The 18161-nt window shown below is 47.3% G+C and overlaps 2 protein-coding genes across 6 annotated transcripts in view; one reads left to right on the top strand and one right to left on the bottom strand.

Annotated features, from left to right (window-relative positions):
- Nucleotides 1-18161, top strand: part of brd1a (bromodomain containing 1a) — a 193298-nt gene that overhangs the window by 108276 nt on the left and 66861 nt on the right. The window lies entirely within an intron of this gene.
- tafa5a (TAFA chemokine like family member 5a) overlaps nt 1-18161 on the bottom strand; it is a 71724-nt gene that overhangs the window by 23193 nt on the left and 30370 nt on the right. For all 4 annotated transcript variants that reach the window (XR_015099147.1, XR_015099148.1, XR_015099149.1 and 1 more), the window contains one exon: nt 4074-4223. Coding sequence is in view for 1 of the 4 variants with exons in the window: in XM_086102800.1 (XP_085958926.1) it covers nt 4074-4223 (150 nt within the window). In the remaining 3 variants the exon portion in view is untranslated. The remainder of the gene's footprint in view (nt 1-4073; nt 4224-18161) is intronic.

The raw sequence follows: 18161 nt of genomic DNA, 5'->3' as shown, positions 1-18161 counted from the left end.
GGCGGGTGTGGGGGTCACACAAGCATCCCTTTTGTTATATTTTCATGCTCGCCAGAATCCGAAACACAAACCGGCTGCGTGTTTCTCTTTGCGTCTGTGTAAACCCACAAAGAAACTATTTTCATAGCAGCCACTCTACGGGGACAAAGAGAGAGCGAGCGAGATCTGCGTTCCTATTAGCACAATGCAAGCAAATACAAAAAGGGGAATGGAGATATGCTCATTTGGGAGTGTGTGCGTCGCTCTCTTATTCTCTGTCAAAGCCACTTCGAAACTCCCGTACAAGCTCGCTCAGTAATAAATTATTTCCGACAAACAAGGCGTAGAAAAAAGTTTTTTTTTGTTTTTTCCTCTCCCAGACTCCTTTTAACATTCCCGATGTCTCCGATTTGTTTTTAACACATAAAAGAAGCAACTGTCAAATGAACGTTCAAAACAAGATTTATCCCATGAATATGTATCGCAAAAAAAAAAGCACAATATTTACTTGTTTAGATGAAATGATTCCACCTGAGCCAGTTAATTATTCAATCATATTATAAAGCACAGTCTGCGGTCAAAGTCGAGTATCGTGTCGGAGATGTTCTTTCGTGATGTTTGCCTCCTAGCGGTGAAGTCTGTCATTACAACTTAAACCAGCCCCGCTACAATAACGCTTGTTATTTTCCAAAATTCATTGAGGTCTCTGCTAGGGAGGGCGGCGGTTGCCCATCACGGCCATTCACATTAAAGTCCAAAGTCCACTGCGGTTTTTTTCGAAACAACTTTGTTGCTTCTTTTGCAACTCATTTCGCCGGCTAGGCGTCGACGAACGGCGTGATTTTCGTCAGAGCGAACCAGAAAATGCCCCATTAGCGCAAGTGATGTTTTGCCTCTCCGCGTTCCAAAGCCATTGATCTGCAGCCTAAAACGGAGTTGCGTTCTTCCGAATGTCATCATGTCACCTCCCCGCTTTATGCTTGTTTTATGATCGACTTCTACGCCAAATAGCTCCTTCATCTCGACTCTCGATGGCAGACCGCAATCACAGACGCGCGAGCGGCCTCATGCTGGTATAATAAGACGGAGATTGCTTCATTTTATAACATATTGGTGGCAAATTGGAGGGGGGTAAGAGCTGTTTTTGCTTGATGATTAATTATAAGGATGGAAAGAAAAGCAGACGCGGATTAAAGCAAATCATGCACGCTAACACCAGAAAGCAATCGAGCGTGCATTTCAAAAGAGGGAAATGCAATCACACTGCAAATGAAAGATTATCTCATTCCTCGAGGTTGGATATAATGGGAACCTGGAATTCGAAACGGGAGATTTCCACGAAGTAGACAAGATATTGAGGAGGCTTACAAGGGACGGCTGGGTGATGAAAAAAAAACAAGGCGCCATGTGATTTATGTCACGCTCCAAAAGGAGATGGGGGTCCACCTCGGGGCTGTGGTACCCATCTGCCTGCCCCCTTGCGACTCTTTCGACAAGACCGCAGCCCGCGGCCAACAGTTTACACGTGAATGTAAAGTAGAACGTGAGGGGGAGGTTTAAAAAAAAAAAGACAGACAGTGCTCTCTTTGCATTACACATTCACCGCCACACCATCCTTTTCTAGTCCTCCTCCCTCCGGAGGTTAGTTCCGTTCTCTGGTAGCGGCTAGCTTGCTAACTGGCTGCTGGAGCTGACATGACATGTTTCCCCAACAGACCCCCCCCCACCCCCTACCCTTCCTTGCCCTGGATCAAATCAAGCCCATGGCTTGATGCGCTATGATTGCAGCTCTGGTCATGTCTAAAAGCTCCGACAAGAGAGTCAGCCTGACGCACGCTGTTGTTTCTACCGCCGCCCGATTTACAAACAACATGCCAGAGATGACGATGGCAATTTCCAGCCTAATGCATATTAGCATTAGCATGGAAATGAGCATGCGGTCATTCACGCGTTGCTGCGATACAACTCTTTGAACCGAAAGACCGTATCAATAATAGATGACATGCCATCCCTTAGTTCCTTCTGAATGTTAAGGCACTTTGGAAAACGCTCTGCTCTCAACATAGCGCCGCTTGATTTCGGAAGACCGCGATTTCCGACGCCTGTGCTAGCGCACTTCGGCGTCTTCTAAAAATACAAAATCTTTGTCGGTGCCAGTGAGATGTAAGTGACAGACGGAACGATGAAATGCTCTTCCGCTACATGACAGAAGCTCCAATCAATTTCTAATGCCGTTCGTCCAACAGAATAATAGACCCATTTTTGTGGTTGGTGAAAAAAACAAAATAAATAGCTTCTGGGGTACTTCCGGGATGGCAGAAACGCAGGTGGCGACCACCCATCCAAATTGAAAATGATTACAAAAACGTCTTGTTTTGGGGGGTTGCAAAGGGAAGCTTATTTAGCCGAAGGGCTAGCCTGCTAGCTAAAAACAGCTCTATTTCCCCCTTCAAAAGACCACGTCGGAACACCAAAACAAAAAGGACTTAGCTCGTTCAGATGTCAAAACTTCCGCCGTGTCACTTTTCGATTCAGCTCACATTCCTTTGAAGGAATTAATAACAAATTAGGAAAAAACGGCGACGACGCCTTGATTGATTGTAGATGACCACCAAACGCTCACACTTGTCAAAAGTCACACGCAAACGACTTCACCATTCGGCGGCGGCTTTCTTTACACGGAACGTTACGTAACGGATGACACCATCCTGATTTTTATTTTTTTGGTGCTCAAACATGCAGCTGACAAGTGCCTGCTGGAGAAGAGCGGCCCATTTCGCCGGCGAGCGTTGAGGCATAATAGAGGCGCCGCATTCTCTCCCCGACTCTTCAGAGCTTCTTTTCTTTGTTACAGCTCAGCAGTCTCGCCAAACCCTCGGCCTCACTCAAAAGTCATCAGGCTAGCGCGGAGATAAAAAAGAATCCCGAGTAGGAGATTGCGGATATGCGACGGCGTCTTCGGGGTGAAGTGAGGAAGGGTTTCGAAACCAGTACAGGGAAGAAAAAAAAAAAAACAAAACCCCGCAATCCCCATTTTGACGATAGTACGTGACCGTCTTCGTCGCTATTAAGAAACAGTGACCTGGAATCGGCCGGCGTGTAGAAACGACGGCTACGGATTATCGCAAAATGCCGATGCGGTACGCGGAGGCATGAAGGACGCCGACGAGAGGCGGCGGCAAAGGCAGACCTCAAGGACTCCAGTGGATTAAAACTGATTGAATTCCCATTTGCGGCATTTCGGGTCACCGGCTGCAGCGCTCGTTCTCGCCGACTTTCCGACTGCGAACAAAATAAGACCGCGCTTGCACAGATAAGCACATTTGCATGGCAGTAATGGCAAGCCATGGGATGTTTGAAATACAACCCGCAATAAAGTTTTTATACGGACGAGAGGCAATGTCGTACGGCGGTAGCTTGTAAATTACAACCCCCGGCCTCGTAAAATATGCACACAAAGTTAGATTTTTATGTCTGCAATATATGCATACGTTTGATGGGGTTTTTTTTTTTTCCAATTCCGGACAAGTGGCTTGATCGATACAAGGAAGTAGGAATGTAGAAACATTGATCCATCCGTGTAAGAAAAGCCAAAATTGCAAGATGAGATGAAATTCCACCCACTTGCTTTCTTGCTGACGGAAGCACCGCCAAAAAAAAAAAAATGCAGAGTCACAGTTTCATTAGACACTTTTGTACTTGGGCTGAATGTTTGTTTGCTTTAAATGCGCAGGGAATGAATTTAACGGCCCTTGAAAGTGAGATGAATGCAAGGTTAGATTTTGGAACGACCTGGTTTAGTTTACCTTTAACTCACACTTGTTTCTTTTGAGGACTGCCACTACTAATAGCCTTGGAATTATATCACTCACGCAAAATTACTCGACTTCTCCCAAAAAAAAAAAAAATCATAAAAAAAAAATAATGAAGTGATATTTCAAACTCGATGCCCTTGAACGCTGAATTTCAATGTTTACAAAATTGCTTTCTTCCATCTTAAGGCGTTCTCATCGCTCACTTTCAAGTAGCAGTAAACCACCTGAGCTTTAATAGTATCCCCGCCCCCCCCCCCCGGGACAAACTCGAAGCCTTACCGTCCACGCAGGCGGGTCTGGCTCTCGTGGTTCCCGCGATCTGGCCCTTCTTGCAGGCGCAGCGGGCCGTCTGCCTGGCGATGGTCCGCCGCGGTTGGCTGCTGTCCCTGTCCAGCGTCACAATCTCGCATGTCCCCGCTGCCAGCTGGCCTGAGAATGACAATACACGGCAGGGAGCGAGGTCAGACGCACGCAGGCAGGCGGACGCGGGGGCAAGAGCCAGCAATCTGCTTTGCCGCGATTCCGTGACACCTTCTGTCGCGTCACTCGGACTATTCGGGAGTCTGCGCAAGTAGCAAGGCACTACTCGACTCTTGTCATGTTGCCCCCCCCCCCCCCGCCCCCTTCAAATTAAGGACCGAAACTCACAATTTGCGTTAAATGAAATTTATGCGTCAAAAGTACAACAGGTATCGGTCTGGAAAAAAAAAGTGTTATCGGACATCTCTAATTTACTTGATATCATGCTTGATGTCCATTTAGTGTGTCCTTACTAACAGTGGGTGGGGGCGGGGGTTCCAACAAGACATTCATTCTACTAGTTTACTGAATAGTCTTGCTCGTGAGGACCAAGTGGTCCACCTTAAGCTGGATAGCAAGGATCTGCAATCAATGCTCAAACGACTTTCCATAGCTTCATCCAATCAGCCGCATCTCTTTGAAGGTAATGTAGCCGTTAGCCGTGAAGGAAGCGCATGAATACTGATGAACTTTGTAATTGCACGCGCGCACGCACCCGCGCTCGCCATGTATTCAATCAGGTGACCTTTGGCTCTGTAGCCGGGCACCTCGCTGCTCACAAATTAACCTTTGTCTGTGTGTGGAAGCCTCAAGGCCCCCCCCGTGCCCGCAGAGGCTTATCAGGACCTAATTGTGATTGGCACGAGAGCGGAAGTTGTGATTAAATCCCGACTGGAGTCGCCGACACTCGGCCGCTCGTCTTAATGAACTGAGCTAGCGAGGGGGGTCAACACCTGGGGGTAATGAGCATTCGTGGGCACGGACGGAGCGGCGGCAAAGACCCTGATCGTGTCCGGGGCATAAAGCGGAAAGTTTCTCAAATTAGGGTTCCCTTGCTACTTTTAATGGCAGGAGTTAAGATTCAAGCGCTCGAACCGCTTTTTCTGCCGCAACCTAAGAAGCTCCTCCGCCATTCTTAAAATGTCCGTGGCGGTCGTGTGTGTAGAGTGGTGAGAAACGATGACGCGGGCGAGGGCTAAAGGCCAACCGTGCGGTGAGTCAGCGTTGCTCCCAGCGTGTTTCTCAGTCGTAGAGCGGCAAATACGTTCTTTAGCCTTTCTCGGTCTTTTGTTGTTGAATATTTTGAGGTGCCGGCAAAGCAATGAGGTATTAGCATAAAAGTCACACAAAAAAAAAATGCTTCCGCCAGCCCAGACCCAAAAATTAGTTTGTGTCGTGCGGCTGTTGACTAAAGACTGGAAAAGCTCAAAACCGACTTGTGAAAGAAAAGTCAACTCTTGCTTGTGAAAGAGACGGTTCTAAACTTTAGAAGAAAAAAAAACGTTACAATTTTGCCCTATCGTAATCATAAAAACATAACAAAAAACAAATCAACGTCCTGACACAAAAATAAAATCAGTCAAGAACGGATAATCGTGTTTTTCAATCGGGATTTCATTCTCAATCAAAACGGTGATCTTCTCCATCTTATTTGAGGAATTTGCGCAAACGGCCACGCAGCCGTTAGCGGCGCGCCTCGCCGTCGGCGCCTCGCGGCGGGTCGCTTCAAACAGGCGAGCGCGTGCGGGAAGCGACGATCTATAAATACGACCGCGCCGACGAAGACTTGTGAGGAATATGCAGATAAGCGCTGCGACTCCAACACCAGATGACTTTGTTCAATAATGCATGTCAACAAAATCAAATGTGTCACGTCTTGGGAGATCAAGACGCCTTCTCCACCTTCATCGGCCCCCTCTTCCACCATCCTGTTAATTTCCTCACCCGCCCCCTTTTTTTTTTTGCAACGGCTCTGCCTTCTCGGCCCGACGGCAGATAATGACTTGTCATATCGACTCCGGTGCGGATGGCAATGTTTTGCGCGTCAACTTCCCGCTCCCGCGAAAACACCCCGCCGCCGCCTCTCCCTTCACCGTCGCCCGCGTCGACGCTCGGCAGACCGTTTGGATGCGTTTTGTGCCCGCATTTTCGGCGGCGCTTCAAGTCGACGAGCTCAAAGGCCGCGCTTGACGCCTGAAGTCGCGGCGGCTGTTGTTGTTCGTCTTTCTCCAGTCGCTGGAGCTCATTACTCACCCACGTCTCATCAACGAGGGGCCTTGCGCCGCCGCTGTCGACGCTGCGGCTGTCAGCAAAGCTAAATTAATATCCTCTTAATGCCGCGTTGCACTGTGTCCTCCGTGAGTGCTTCTATATGGGAATGAAAACAAATGTGCTCGTTTTAGTGCCGGGCCGGGCAGTATACGCATGTGCTGGGTTGTGTATCGACTTTTTTGGAAAGTGCACAGTGTCATGAGAGCCCTGCATAGTTTATCGAGCGCTGCTATAAATCCCTTCCGTATTTGACCGGTTTTGACATTTGACGGCAATAAGATTTAACCTAAATGTCAGTCTTTCGCAGTGAAATTTGATGACCCGAAATACATAAATGTGGAAATCTTTTAAAATGTCATTTTTTTAAATAGTTTCTACTTTTCTATTCAATTTCCCAGCAGTTTATTTTCATCTTTTTGAAAATGCTTTGTATTAGTTGAGGAATAATTAGTTTTCGTATTAGTTTTAGTTTTTTTTAAATATATGGGTTATTTGTCAAGCACAACATTGAAAAATAATAACAATAAAAGGTCACTAAGTATTGTGCAATGAAGTGAAGCGAGGTACAAAGTACGACCCCTCCACCAAAAGAGACAGTCGTCATACAGTCATCAGAAAAATCTAGGAGGAAAAAAAAATTAGAAAAAGGTTTTATTTGAAGGCCATATGGCGTTTAGTCATATCCGCCAAAAAGTGCTTTCCGTGACACGTCTGTGTCACTCGTATTTGGCCGTAAATCAAAGTAATGATGAAATCTCAAGCCGATGGTGGCCCTGGGGTGGAAAGATTTAAGGATGGCCAGAGACACTGACGCTCATGGGAGGTGATTTTTCATTTCAAAACAAACAACGGGAGCAAAACAAAAAGAGCTATTAAAAAGATTTGGAACCAGTGGCTGTGCTGAAAGGGCAAGGCGAGCCATCAACAACGACAGGCCATCTTATTGGAAGCGGCGTTTCGCAACTTTGATTGAGCCAAGGCACATTGTTTTTGGATTAGATAAATCACCCCCCCCTCACCTCCCCCCAGTAAACGTCACGAAAACTCAAACAATGACATGCGGTGGTAGTAAAACGCCATTCTGCTTGTCACGACACACATTCGTCCCCATCCTTACCTTTTGAATGCGACAAAAAGTGCGGGCCCGCGCCGACGGCGGAACCCGCCTGCCGAAATCATCTCCAAAGCTGCGAGCTATGATTTATCATCGGCCTTATCAGCTTGAGTTTGCAGAGCGGTTGACATCTCGGCTTGGCCAAATGGCTGATTAAAATGTATGTGTGGCCACCCTAGAGTGAAATGAACGCGGCGGCGGCGGAAGATGGATTCACGCGGCAGCGCGTGCGTCGTAATGCAACGTAATGTTATTGACGCCCCCCCCCCCCCCCCCCCCCAATGCCTTATTATTTTGCCTCCCACTCCTCAGCACATTACAATTGCTCTGTCACAGGCCGGCCGTCTTGACAAATGGGCAGCGCGGCGACAAAGCATTTGTTTTCGCCGCGCCTCCCGTTTGGCCCAAAGGTCTCAGCATGTCATCTCAGGACAGTCGCGCATTCATTTTTCCAAAAAAATAAAAACTAAAACAAAAAAATAAATGCCTATTTTTTGCTGCCCGAGAGATGCTGACGGAGAGCGCAGCAAAAGTTTTTTGTTAACTCATTCAGTACCAGCCAATTCTGGCACAAATCTGAAAAGACGTTTAAAAACGTCTTTGGGAGTGAATGAGTTAAGGGTGTTCATGCACTCCACCGAGTGGGTCAAAGGGCCAAAAAGGGACAGCTTGTGTTGTTCGGGCTGATTGGATCTCTCACCTTGCGTCCAGTAACTCAAAATAGATCAATTTTGTAGAAATGACGGCATTTCCCTCTTGGTGCAAAATCTCACGACATGGTTCAATATGTTGCCACACAGCTTGCGTGTGTTCAACATGACTCGATGAGGATTGTGACATATGGACATGTGTAAACAGACATCTTCCCATGGAAAGGCGCACGTACAAAAACGTCTCCCCCAAATAATCTCCACTTAACCCAAAAGCGCGACATGACAGCTTGATGCGATGGCATCTGTTGCGCTGGGGGAGGAGCGCGATGTGAGCGAGGAAACGTGAGGCATGAGCCCATGCCAGGATGCTGCGTCGCTCCTGCGCGTACTGCAGCTGCTCAAAAATCAGCGAGGAGCGTCTGGCTTTGATGCTCCAAATCCGTTTTTAAAATGTTTTTTTAATGCAGCCTACAACACTTACTTTCAATGTCCGTGCATTGACTGTGATGGGAACTCTGCCCCCACTAAGATGGCCGCTACGTAGGCGGGCGATTGCTAGATACTTTATTTTGTTTATCGTTTATCCAGTAGCTATTTAGTTTGAAGGATTGTCGTCCTATTTTGTGTTTGATGCTTCCCATGATTCGCCATGCGGTCGCGCTCCATGAAAATCAAACAAAACGTCTCCGTCCATGACTTCTTTTTCAACGCCATTACTTTTTCATTTGTTCTCCCATTCAATCGTCTTTGAACTGATCCACTCCCAAAGACGTTTTTAAACGTCTTTTCAGACTTGGTATACAATTCGCTGGTACTGAATAAGTTAATTGCGTCGCTGCTCGATATTATTTGATATTAAAACCAACATTCGTTCTTCTTTTGAAGCCTTCAAATATCGCCCAATCGCTCTCCGGACGATGAATCAAAAGCTGAATGGCAACCGGATGTTTTATATCAAAGCATGAAAAAGATTGAGCCCCTTTCGCACTTTCCACGGCCTCATCAGTCACCTCGGCTTGGCATCTTGCCTGCAATCTTCCCATTGAAAACGCGCGCTATATACCGTCGGACCGATTGTCCGTCACTTCCATCGGCTACCTCGAACTTACCGCTCGGACCGGCGCGGGCGCTTTAATGTACACATGGCGGCAGAATGAAAGCGAAAGGTCGGAGGTAATGTCACGGCATCTTGGCCGGTGGGTTCGATTGCTGCCCACCGGCAAAAAGAAAGTAAGCTCATCTTAAAGTGCCTCGATTTAGAACACACATTCATTATCCCCTCCGACGCTGATCGATTGACTGAAAAGCCATCATAAAGCCGGCCTTGATATTATTAATACCCCGCCGCCGCCGCCACCATGAGTCAGAGAAAATTCCGCAGACAATCCTCACCGGGAGCACGCTCCAATCACGGCGATGGGGAGGGAGGAGGAGGGGGGCGGTACGAGGCGAAGGGTCCATCTATTTTGAGTGAGCAAAGCTTGTCTGAGCACTTCTCTTTGCTTTGTGGAGACACTCTTGCGAAATGATTTGATTTTTTTTTTCCCTTCCTCCTCTCTTCCGTCCAAAAGATGGGAGGGTGGAGGGAAAAAAAAACGCTCTGGCAAGCAGCTGGCACACAGGAGCAGACGCGCTACAACATCGGCACATGCGCTTACAAAATAAGCAAGGCATAAATGTCAAACACGGCCACATGATAGACTTTGCTCTCTCCTCTTCTGACTCATCCGCATTCTCGCAGCTAAGCCATTGTTGCCATGCAACCGCAGCCACAATCATTTTTTTTTTAAACTTCCTGCACAGTTTAGCAAGTAATGATGCACTTTTTTTTTGTAGCGGTACACTGAAAAAAAAAAGTATGATAAAGGATCATAATTAGTATTCAAAAAGGATTGTTTTTCGTACCATCCACAGCCATGAAATATTTCCAAAATAATGTCGATCCACTCCCAAAAGTCACTCGAGCGCACTGTCGAGTTGTCGTGTGCCATCCGCTCCATGCTTCCTTGCAAGTGTTTTCATTTTACATTGGCGTGTTTGCTTCTTCGCAAAATGAAGCGTGGCTCGTTTCATTATGATTTTTGTTCCTTTTGCTTCCTTCCAACAGTCGAATCCTCATACTTGTTAGTTGTTGATCTTTGTTGTAACATTCATGAAACGAAAGCACCTGCTGGCTTGTTCTGATAAAGTGTGAAACGCAAATATGTCTGTGAGCAGTATACCAAAGCAATCTGATTGGCCTTTAGTCAAATCCATGACATCATTACAGCATCATTGCTTTGCCAGCATCTCTCTTCCAATGTTGTTTGAGTACGTTCCGATATTTTGGAAGCAATCCTTCTGAGATATGTAATAGCCCACCTGCCGCGTTTGCTTTTCGATTGGCTCTATTGAGAGACGACGCTTTTATCATGCACGATATCGACGGACGCTTTCTTCTCCGTGACATCCAAAACACAAAGGTTTTTGAATTCCTCTTCTCTCGTCGTCACGTATCGATTAGATTCGCCGTGGAATTGACTCGCGCCCAGAATAAACAAAGCTCAATTGCCGCGTTGCGCGACCTTGTGCAAAAAGCACACGCGGAATCGTGTTCTCCCGCGGGACCCCCCTCCCGCTGTAGCGGTGCTTTAGAATTGTGAACGCTGCTTAATAATTCCGGCGCGCAAAACAAAGCACGATCATCCATTAAAACTGCGAGACAAGAGGGGAAACAAACGACCCCCTGTAACCCCACGTACGGTTATGAGCGCGCTACCTTACCGTCGCAATTAAGACCCCCCCCCCCCTCCCCCAAGGGATACACTTCGCAGCGGGGCAATGATAAGGCAAAGTCCTTAAATGTGCCTGCAATTTGGCACACTAAAGACCTTTGGGTGAATGCGGGACGTTCCGTTCACGTCGCTTTGCGTTCTCAGGGGATGAAAACGGCATTTTAACAAGGCTAGTGGAGTATACAAATCTATAATAAACATACTGAGTCCGTGTGTGAGTTATTGAGCGTGAGCCGTGGCTGACAGCAGCTTCTGCACGACGGATTTCCAAGTTAGGGGAACCATGCGTGAAATGATATGGTATTATTTGTACAAAACAACCCAAAATAATTAACCCAAGAACTAGAAATAGAGAATGAGGCTATTTGTTTTAATGGATGACACCCTCGGCGATTAATTAGGGCACGGTGTCTATTATGGGGAGGGCCACTATTTGTGGAAATACGGTATTTCACGCTGGCCTACTTGACTGGATGTGGCTTCTTGTTCTCTGGGAAGTGTTGCGAGAGGAACGTGGAGGGGAACAAACAGCAAAGCTCACACGGCGCTCATCGCCACCGAAATAAGAAAGGGATTTATGTTGTTGCAGTCGGGGAGCCGCATAGACTTGAGAGGCATCGCACCTCTTCAAAAATGCAGCTGCAGCTTGAGGCCACCACACGGTGACGACAACAAGCGTGACTGGTCATGTTGAGCTAAACTGGCCGCGGCCTCACAGACAAAGGGAATAAAATGCCACTTTCCTCAGCGGGGCTACATTTCAACCAGCTGAGCTGTTTCCGCTACTCTCGGCGCTGCAAACAAGATAACTTTCGCCAAGTAATAGTTGTTGCTGTTGTTGTACCATTGCCTGCTTGTGTGTGATTATCATTTTTTTTCTTTAATGTGTGTGTGTTTGTTTAGCCAGAAGCCTGAACGCATCCGGAATCTGTGAACGCTCATTCTATTTGACTGCAGTACAGTCGCAGTCTGACCCAGTTTATACAAATGTATTCGGATCACCTTCAGCTGTTTTATCTGCTCCCTTTTATAGCGAGAGAGTGGGTTTACCGGTAACCCTGTGTCAAAATTCTGTTTGTGGGACGTAATAAGGCACCATTTTGAGCTGATTAAAATGCAAAAATTCTCTGAGTTTGACATTGTCTAGTACAGGGGAGGGGTTTGTACACATCCGGGAGGAGCATGTATTTTAACCGGTACGTTCAGGTAGTGGAGATGCAGCGCTGCACTTAATCGGTATGATATGATTCCAAAGGGGGCATGTAGAGGATGAACAGGAGGGATCTTAGCACCAATCCCTGGGGGACGCCAGAAATTATTATACAGTTGTGAACCTCGGTTTACAAATTTATTCTGTGAGTCTGTTAGCAGGCACTCAAGAGCCGAGTTGGAATGAAGATTTGTTGACCTTGTTTTGTGTGTGAATGTGCGTGCGTGTGTGTGTGTGTGTGTGTGTAGCAAAAAATAAATAGAGAACAATATAGAAATACGTGAAAACACGTCATAATATCACGAATCACACTGCCAAGGTCTCAGTCTTTTTGCATTCAATAATGTCTGCTGTGGGAATTGCGTTGAAGTGTGGAACGTGGTGGTCATTTCGAACTAGCGGTCCTGATCTTTGTTAGCCTGTGTAGTCGCGCTGAGTAAAAGGCGGCATGTTAAAATGCAGGAAGTGGATTTACTGGCAAACATCAGACCACAGAGCCTCGCTCGCACCAGCGAATTTTTGCACCGTGGCCGGAGGTGAAACTTCCACTGCTCTCGATGCAATTAAAATTCGCTAGCTCTCTCCTAGCGCTTGCTAGTAGGCACAAGGCCATGCATTTGTGAACTGAAAATAACGCACGAGACTTTGCTTTCTTTGAAAATGTAGTTTGTCCACCAAATAATTTGTAAACCTAAAGAGGCTCCATTTTACATGAATAAATAATGAAATTATTACAGTGCAGTAAAATCGGACTCTTGCGACACAAGCTGAGATTTTGTACAAATCAATGGCCGAGATGGGCCTCGATATCCTCGGCGCTTGTGTATGGGAGTGGCTGAGTGCATGGCTCCTTTCACTGCAGTCCCATCAGCATGCAGGCTGAGGTGTGGCCCAGTGTGCTGATTGAATACAGAGGCTGCGGGCCCCGGCGCTGCCTTTAATCCCCCCCCCCCCCCCTCGTTTAACTTGGCCTCTGTGCTGCCGCTCAGCTGGGCCATAAAGACGCACATAAAAACACTTCTGACTCGTCTTTCTCCTAGTTTTCTGCTTTCCAGTCCACATTTGGATTATTTTTTTCTTCCTACGGCTAGTCCTCAAACATTGAAATGATATTCTTACTGGATTTACACCTTGTGGCACCACAGGCAGTTAATTGCCATGCCTCAGAGCCATTACGGGGGATTCTTTGGAGGATCGTGCCAATTTGCCAGTGCGATCTGTTTTTATTTTACTCGCCAAAGGGGAACGCTCACGACGGCGTTTAATAAAATCAGCGGTGGGGGTCTGTGATATGTTGTGGTTACTGTTATCTCCGGCGATAAAGAATCGCTTTTTCTCGTTCAACTTGCCACACTTGTTGCGCGAGGAGCTTTTACAGCTTGCTTCCTTTCCAAGAATAGTCGAGAGTCCCGTGACCCGAGCGCCATGAAAAAAAAGGTCCTCCGCTGTTTAATTATTCACGAGGCCCCCAGTAAATATGGGAGGCAACCCCCATACTCGCTTGCAAAATAGCCCTCGTAAGCTCCTCTTCTGGAACTTTATGAGTACAGTGCAAGGGAGGTCTTCAGCATTTCCTAGTAAATTAAAGTGGACAGCTTTAACACTTTTATACATATTTAAAACAGTCCATTAGATGATTGACCTCCATAAATACAGACCGAGCGACTCAGCAGCGGCGCGTGTTGGCAGGAGTCAACAGATAGGACTGAATGTGCCATTAGAAACAAAAAGTTGGCAGCCGCGACAGGCGGAGAGGTAACATTTTAGCGGCTTGGGAGATGAGGTGCGGTAGGGGGAGGGAAAAAAAGGCTTTTATTTGGATACAAGAGAGGAAAACGGATCCCGATGCGGAACACGGCGGCCTTATTAAGCACCAACACTTGCGGTGAAGCTAATTGCTGCATTAATGTTTTAGAAGAGACCCTTATTTCTAAATGTGTGGATGGTGTAAGCTACATAACAATCAGTAAATCTGTTAGTTTAGCACGTACGGCTATTCCACATCACGAGAGTATGAACTGAGTATTCACTTTATTTTCTCATTACTCAGCCCAGTAACCAGGCATCAATTCAAGGCCAAAGTCGTCATTGTTGTATTAGCGGGATGTAAAAGACCATTTGGCATTGCGGCGTCACCTCGAATGCAGTTGGCGAGGCGTTAAAATTTTAGGACGTTTCACTCTGTTGGATTGAGAGAGGCCAAAGGCATTCATTGCCAACAGCTAGACTAAATATTAAGTACAGCTCTGCTAATGGGATCTCGTTACAATAGGCGTATCCAAAAGTCTGCCTTGACTTAGATGAAAATGGTGAACCCCCTGGATCCATTCCAGACCCACACACTATTTGTCAAAACCCATAATATAGAGAGACTATAATAATAATAAAAAAATAATGATAGCGATGTGGATACAGTTTGGAAGAGCTTTTAGGAGAAGGGAAGCAAAGTGACAAAAAAGAGCTGAGAAACCAGAAAAAAATGTGAAAAAAAACACTATTACCTTCTTGTGGGAATAGACTTTTGTATCTAATAGGCTACGGCTAAAGAGTTATGTTATATGGTTTAATACGAAGGAATTAAGCCTCAAGATGTCGTCACCGCGGCGTTATTTCGCATGAGACCCTGTGGACCCTCAGCCGGCTGTTTCAAGGCATCATTAGCAACACATTGTCTTCGGATGTATGAAAAGAGGTGTAAAGACACACTGTATAAGCAGGCTAATTTGGAACATATGCACTATAGGAGGCTGCAGTCAAATGAAAGCACGAGAAAAAAAAAAATCAAAGCACATTAGGCGTCAGTGGGGAACTAGGACATTAATAGAAGAATTCCCCAAAGGCTGGTTATGCCCAGCACATATAATTGGGTTACAGTGCCATTACCTTATGAGCCTACCTTTACTTCTTGAAGGCTTACATAACCCAATATCCTCATGTGACAGATGGTTTGCGCTCAAATCGGGATGCGTGCGAATACATTAAGCTCCGTCAACAGATGTGTTTGTCGAAAGCATATTTTAGGCGTTGCGACGCGCCACGCTGCTACGAATGAGCTTTTTCGGCACACGTCGTTAGTCGACACTTGCCGATGGGACTGTCGCAATCTGGAATGGGGGGGGGGTGAGGAGGATGGCGGTGCCACTAGTCGCATTTCATTGGGGGAATCCTGTTCGGCTTGAATGACTGGTTCGAAACTGAATTTCGAAAATGTGCTAAGTTTACTTATTTGTGGGGGGGGCGGCAAAAAAAAAAAAAGTCTAATCTGCATGGTAATATGTCATCGTTGGCCAAAAGCATGTACAATTTCGAGAGGGTGGGGGGGGGGGGGGTGTAGAAAAACCCAAGAGGAGAGTACTACCCCCGTGAAGTGGTCCGTGGAGTTTAGGGAAAACCTGTGCGCGGTAATTCTCCTTGAGACATGCAAATACATCACCCCGACCCCCACACATTGCAAGCAACAGCAGAGAAAACAAGGCCGTAAAAAGGCAAAGTGCGCCTTATATTTCACGATTGGAGCAGCTTTGGCCAGACGCTGCCTCATGAATATTTAGGCTGCGCTGCTATGAATATGCATCAGGACACCGGAGCGCCGCTGTCAGCAGGTAGATTTACGAGCTGGTGCGCGGATAATGACGAAGGAGGGGATAACCTGGCTGCTGGGATGATGATGGCGAGGAGGTGGTGGAGCACTTGCATACATGTGACCGTTTGCACTCGTCTTATACGTTCCGTCTGCCGTCAAGATTACAAAAACTGCACAACGCAGCAGGCGGGGGAGGGGGGGGGGGCGGACGTATGCCTAGTGGGGCCATATATGGCAACTCTCAAGACAATGTGCTGTGAAAGAAAACATTAGCCGGTTAGCGTCAGTGCTATTTGTTGCTTTGTCATTTCAATGCATTTTCGTATGGCCAAATGTCGTTTGTGAGTTTTGGGGGGGGGGGGGTTCCGTCATGCCCGAGGGAAGTTAAGAGTAGCCAATTTTTGGAGGGCTGGCGGTAGATTTGTGTGTGTGTGTGTGTGGTGGGGGGGGTTACGTTTCATCTATCACAAAGTGGCTATTAACACGGCGAAACAAATCTAGCAGCATGAGGTCTACCTCTGTGGCGCGTTTGCATTAACTTCAAATATTAAAGTGACGCATTCGGATGAACTGAGCAAAATATGTGACGGGGCTAATTAAAGTTCATTTGTCATGCACGTGAGTCACTCCGAAATACTTTGCACTCGGCTAACTTGGTTGCAGGCAGCTGATGTCAACATTCCCCTCGACAAATGTCAAAGAAAATTCAAATGTGACGAACGTCAAGTCCCCCCCCGCCCCCCCGCGCTCCCCCATCCAGTTCCACATACTTTTTATTTTTTTTTCTTCAAACTTTATACAATGAAAAGCCCCTGCACCATTTTAATGAGAGCAAGACATTCCACTCACACTTCATCCAGGAGAGGGAAGAAAAGCGACATGACCGTACACAAGGTGCTCAAACAGCAGGATGACAAGGGCCTGATGGTGACGCGGTCACAAATTCAGCCCCAAAAAAATAAATAAAATAAAATCGCGCGAGGAAGAATACAGGATGGAAATCCATCCTGGATTCTCAGCTCCTTTTGCCAACACTCTCTGCTCCTTCAGAGGAGATATTAGCGCTCACTATAGCATTTAGCATAACAAAAGAGGAGGAAATAAGGACGCAAGCTAAAAAAAAAAGAGAGAGAGAGAGAGAGATGGTGCATGTCAACTACGGAGAGAAAGTTCTACATTTATGAACGTGGGTGTGTGGGTGTGTGTGTGCATTAGTAATAAAGCCAGCGGGGGCTAGAAGCCGGAGCGCGCGCACAGTCAGTGCGCTTTAATGGAGACGATATGCTCACTTCGGTGCGGCATAAACCATAAATTATTCATTTGCTTCAACATCAGGCGGCCACTGTTATTACCAGGCGGCGCTTGGCCATCATTTACAGATGCAAATTAAATGGCTTCGACTTTTAAGAAACTGGTCGAACACTCTTAAAGCCCCACGTCGCGGCCAGTCAGTGGAGTTCGGTGCCGCGTGGCGTGAAAGACTTCAGATATCTGCCTCAAGTCCCCGTGAGACGGAAACACCCGCCGAAATTTCCGATTTGATCAAGTCACGAGATAATGTCAAACGCGATTCATCATTCAGCCCTCAACGTCGCCCACCGCATTTCATAAACGGTTCATTTTGTTCTCTTCCTACCGATCGATACGACCTAGTGAACCATCCTGTGTGCTACTGTAGCCAGCACCCCGAGGACTGTTGGATTATGGCCACTTTTACAATGGACGTGAATCAAACTGTTCTGCTTGGTGGAAAACACACCTCCGGGCTCGCGCGCATTCTCTTCTTCGCTTTGCACTTTCCGATACATGAAACGAGTCGATGGAGCGGAACGTCGAAAGAAGGCAGCAACCTATCGATTGCTTCTGGCTCCGAAGACGTCTTGCGCAGTCTTTTCCTTCGCATTCCTTTGGCCGTCGCAATTAAACGTTGAGCCCGTCCGCCTCTGTGTCCCCCCCCGTCCGGCCCTTCGCATTCAACCTGTGTCGCTGGCTCTTTCTTGCTCCCACAACCCCGATTTCTGCCCGTCTCCCGCGGAGGCGGCGCCATTGGTATGCAGGCTCCGTCTGATCCAAAGCAGGAGCCCAGTTAGAGGCGCGAGACCTGAGAGGAAACGTCCCTATCTGGATTTCCGCAATAGCCAGCGTGTAGGCGTTGTCGCTGCTCTTATTAGCTCTTCCTTTTCTCTCTATCCAAAGGCCCCCCCCCCCCCCCCCGCCTGCAGAGACGCACACGAATGCATGCGCACGCCGCGACACCACGAGACGCACGTTACTTGCGCGGCACCGTCCGCGGGACTATTTTAAGGACGTCGGGTAAAAATATCAAGCGGCTCTGGAGTCAAACTGCCGCCTCCTCACGCTATGCGCAAGGTGGCCCCAGCGGGGGCATCATCAAGGGGGCTACTCAATGTATCGGCTTTAAAGCGCACCGCGGGCTAGCGCGGGGTGTCGCAACACAGACC

This window comes from Hippocampus guttulatus, chromosome 22 (genome assembly GCF_054856545.1).
Source record: "Hippocampus guttulatus isolate MCC_2025c chromosome 22, RoL_Hgut_1.0, whole genome shotgun sequence".
Lineage (NCBI taxonomy): Eukaryota > Metazoa > Chordata > Actinopteri > Syngnathiformes > Syngnathidae > Hippocampus > Hippocampus guttulatus.
This window is presented reverse-complemented; position numbering and strand designations above follow the sequence as displayed.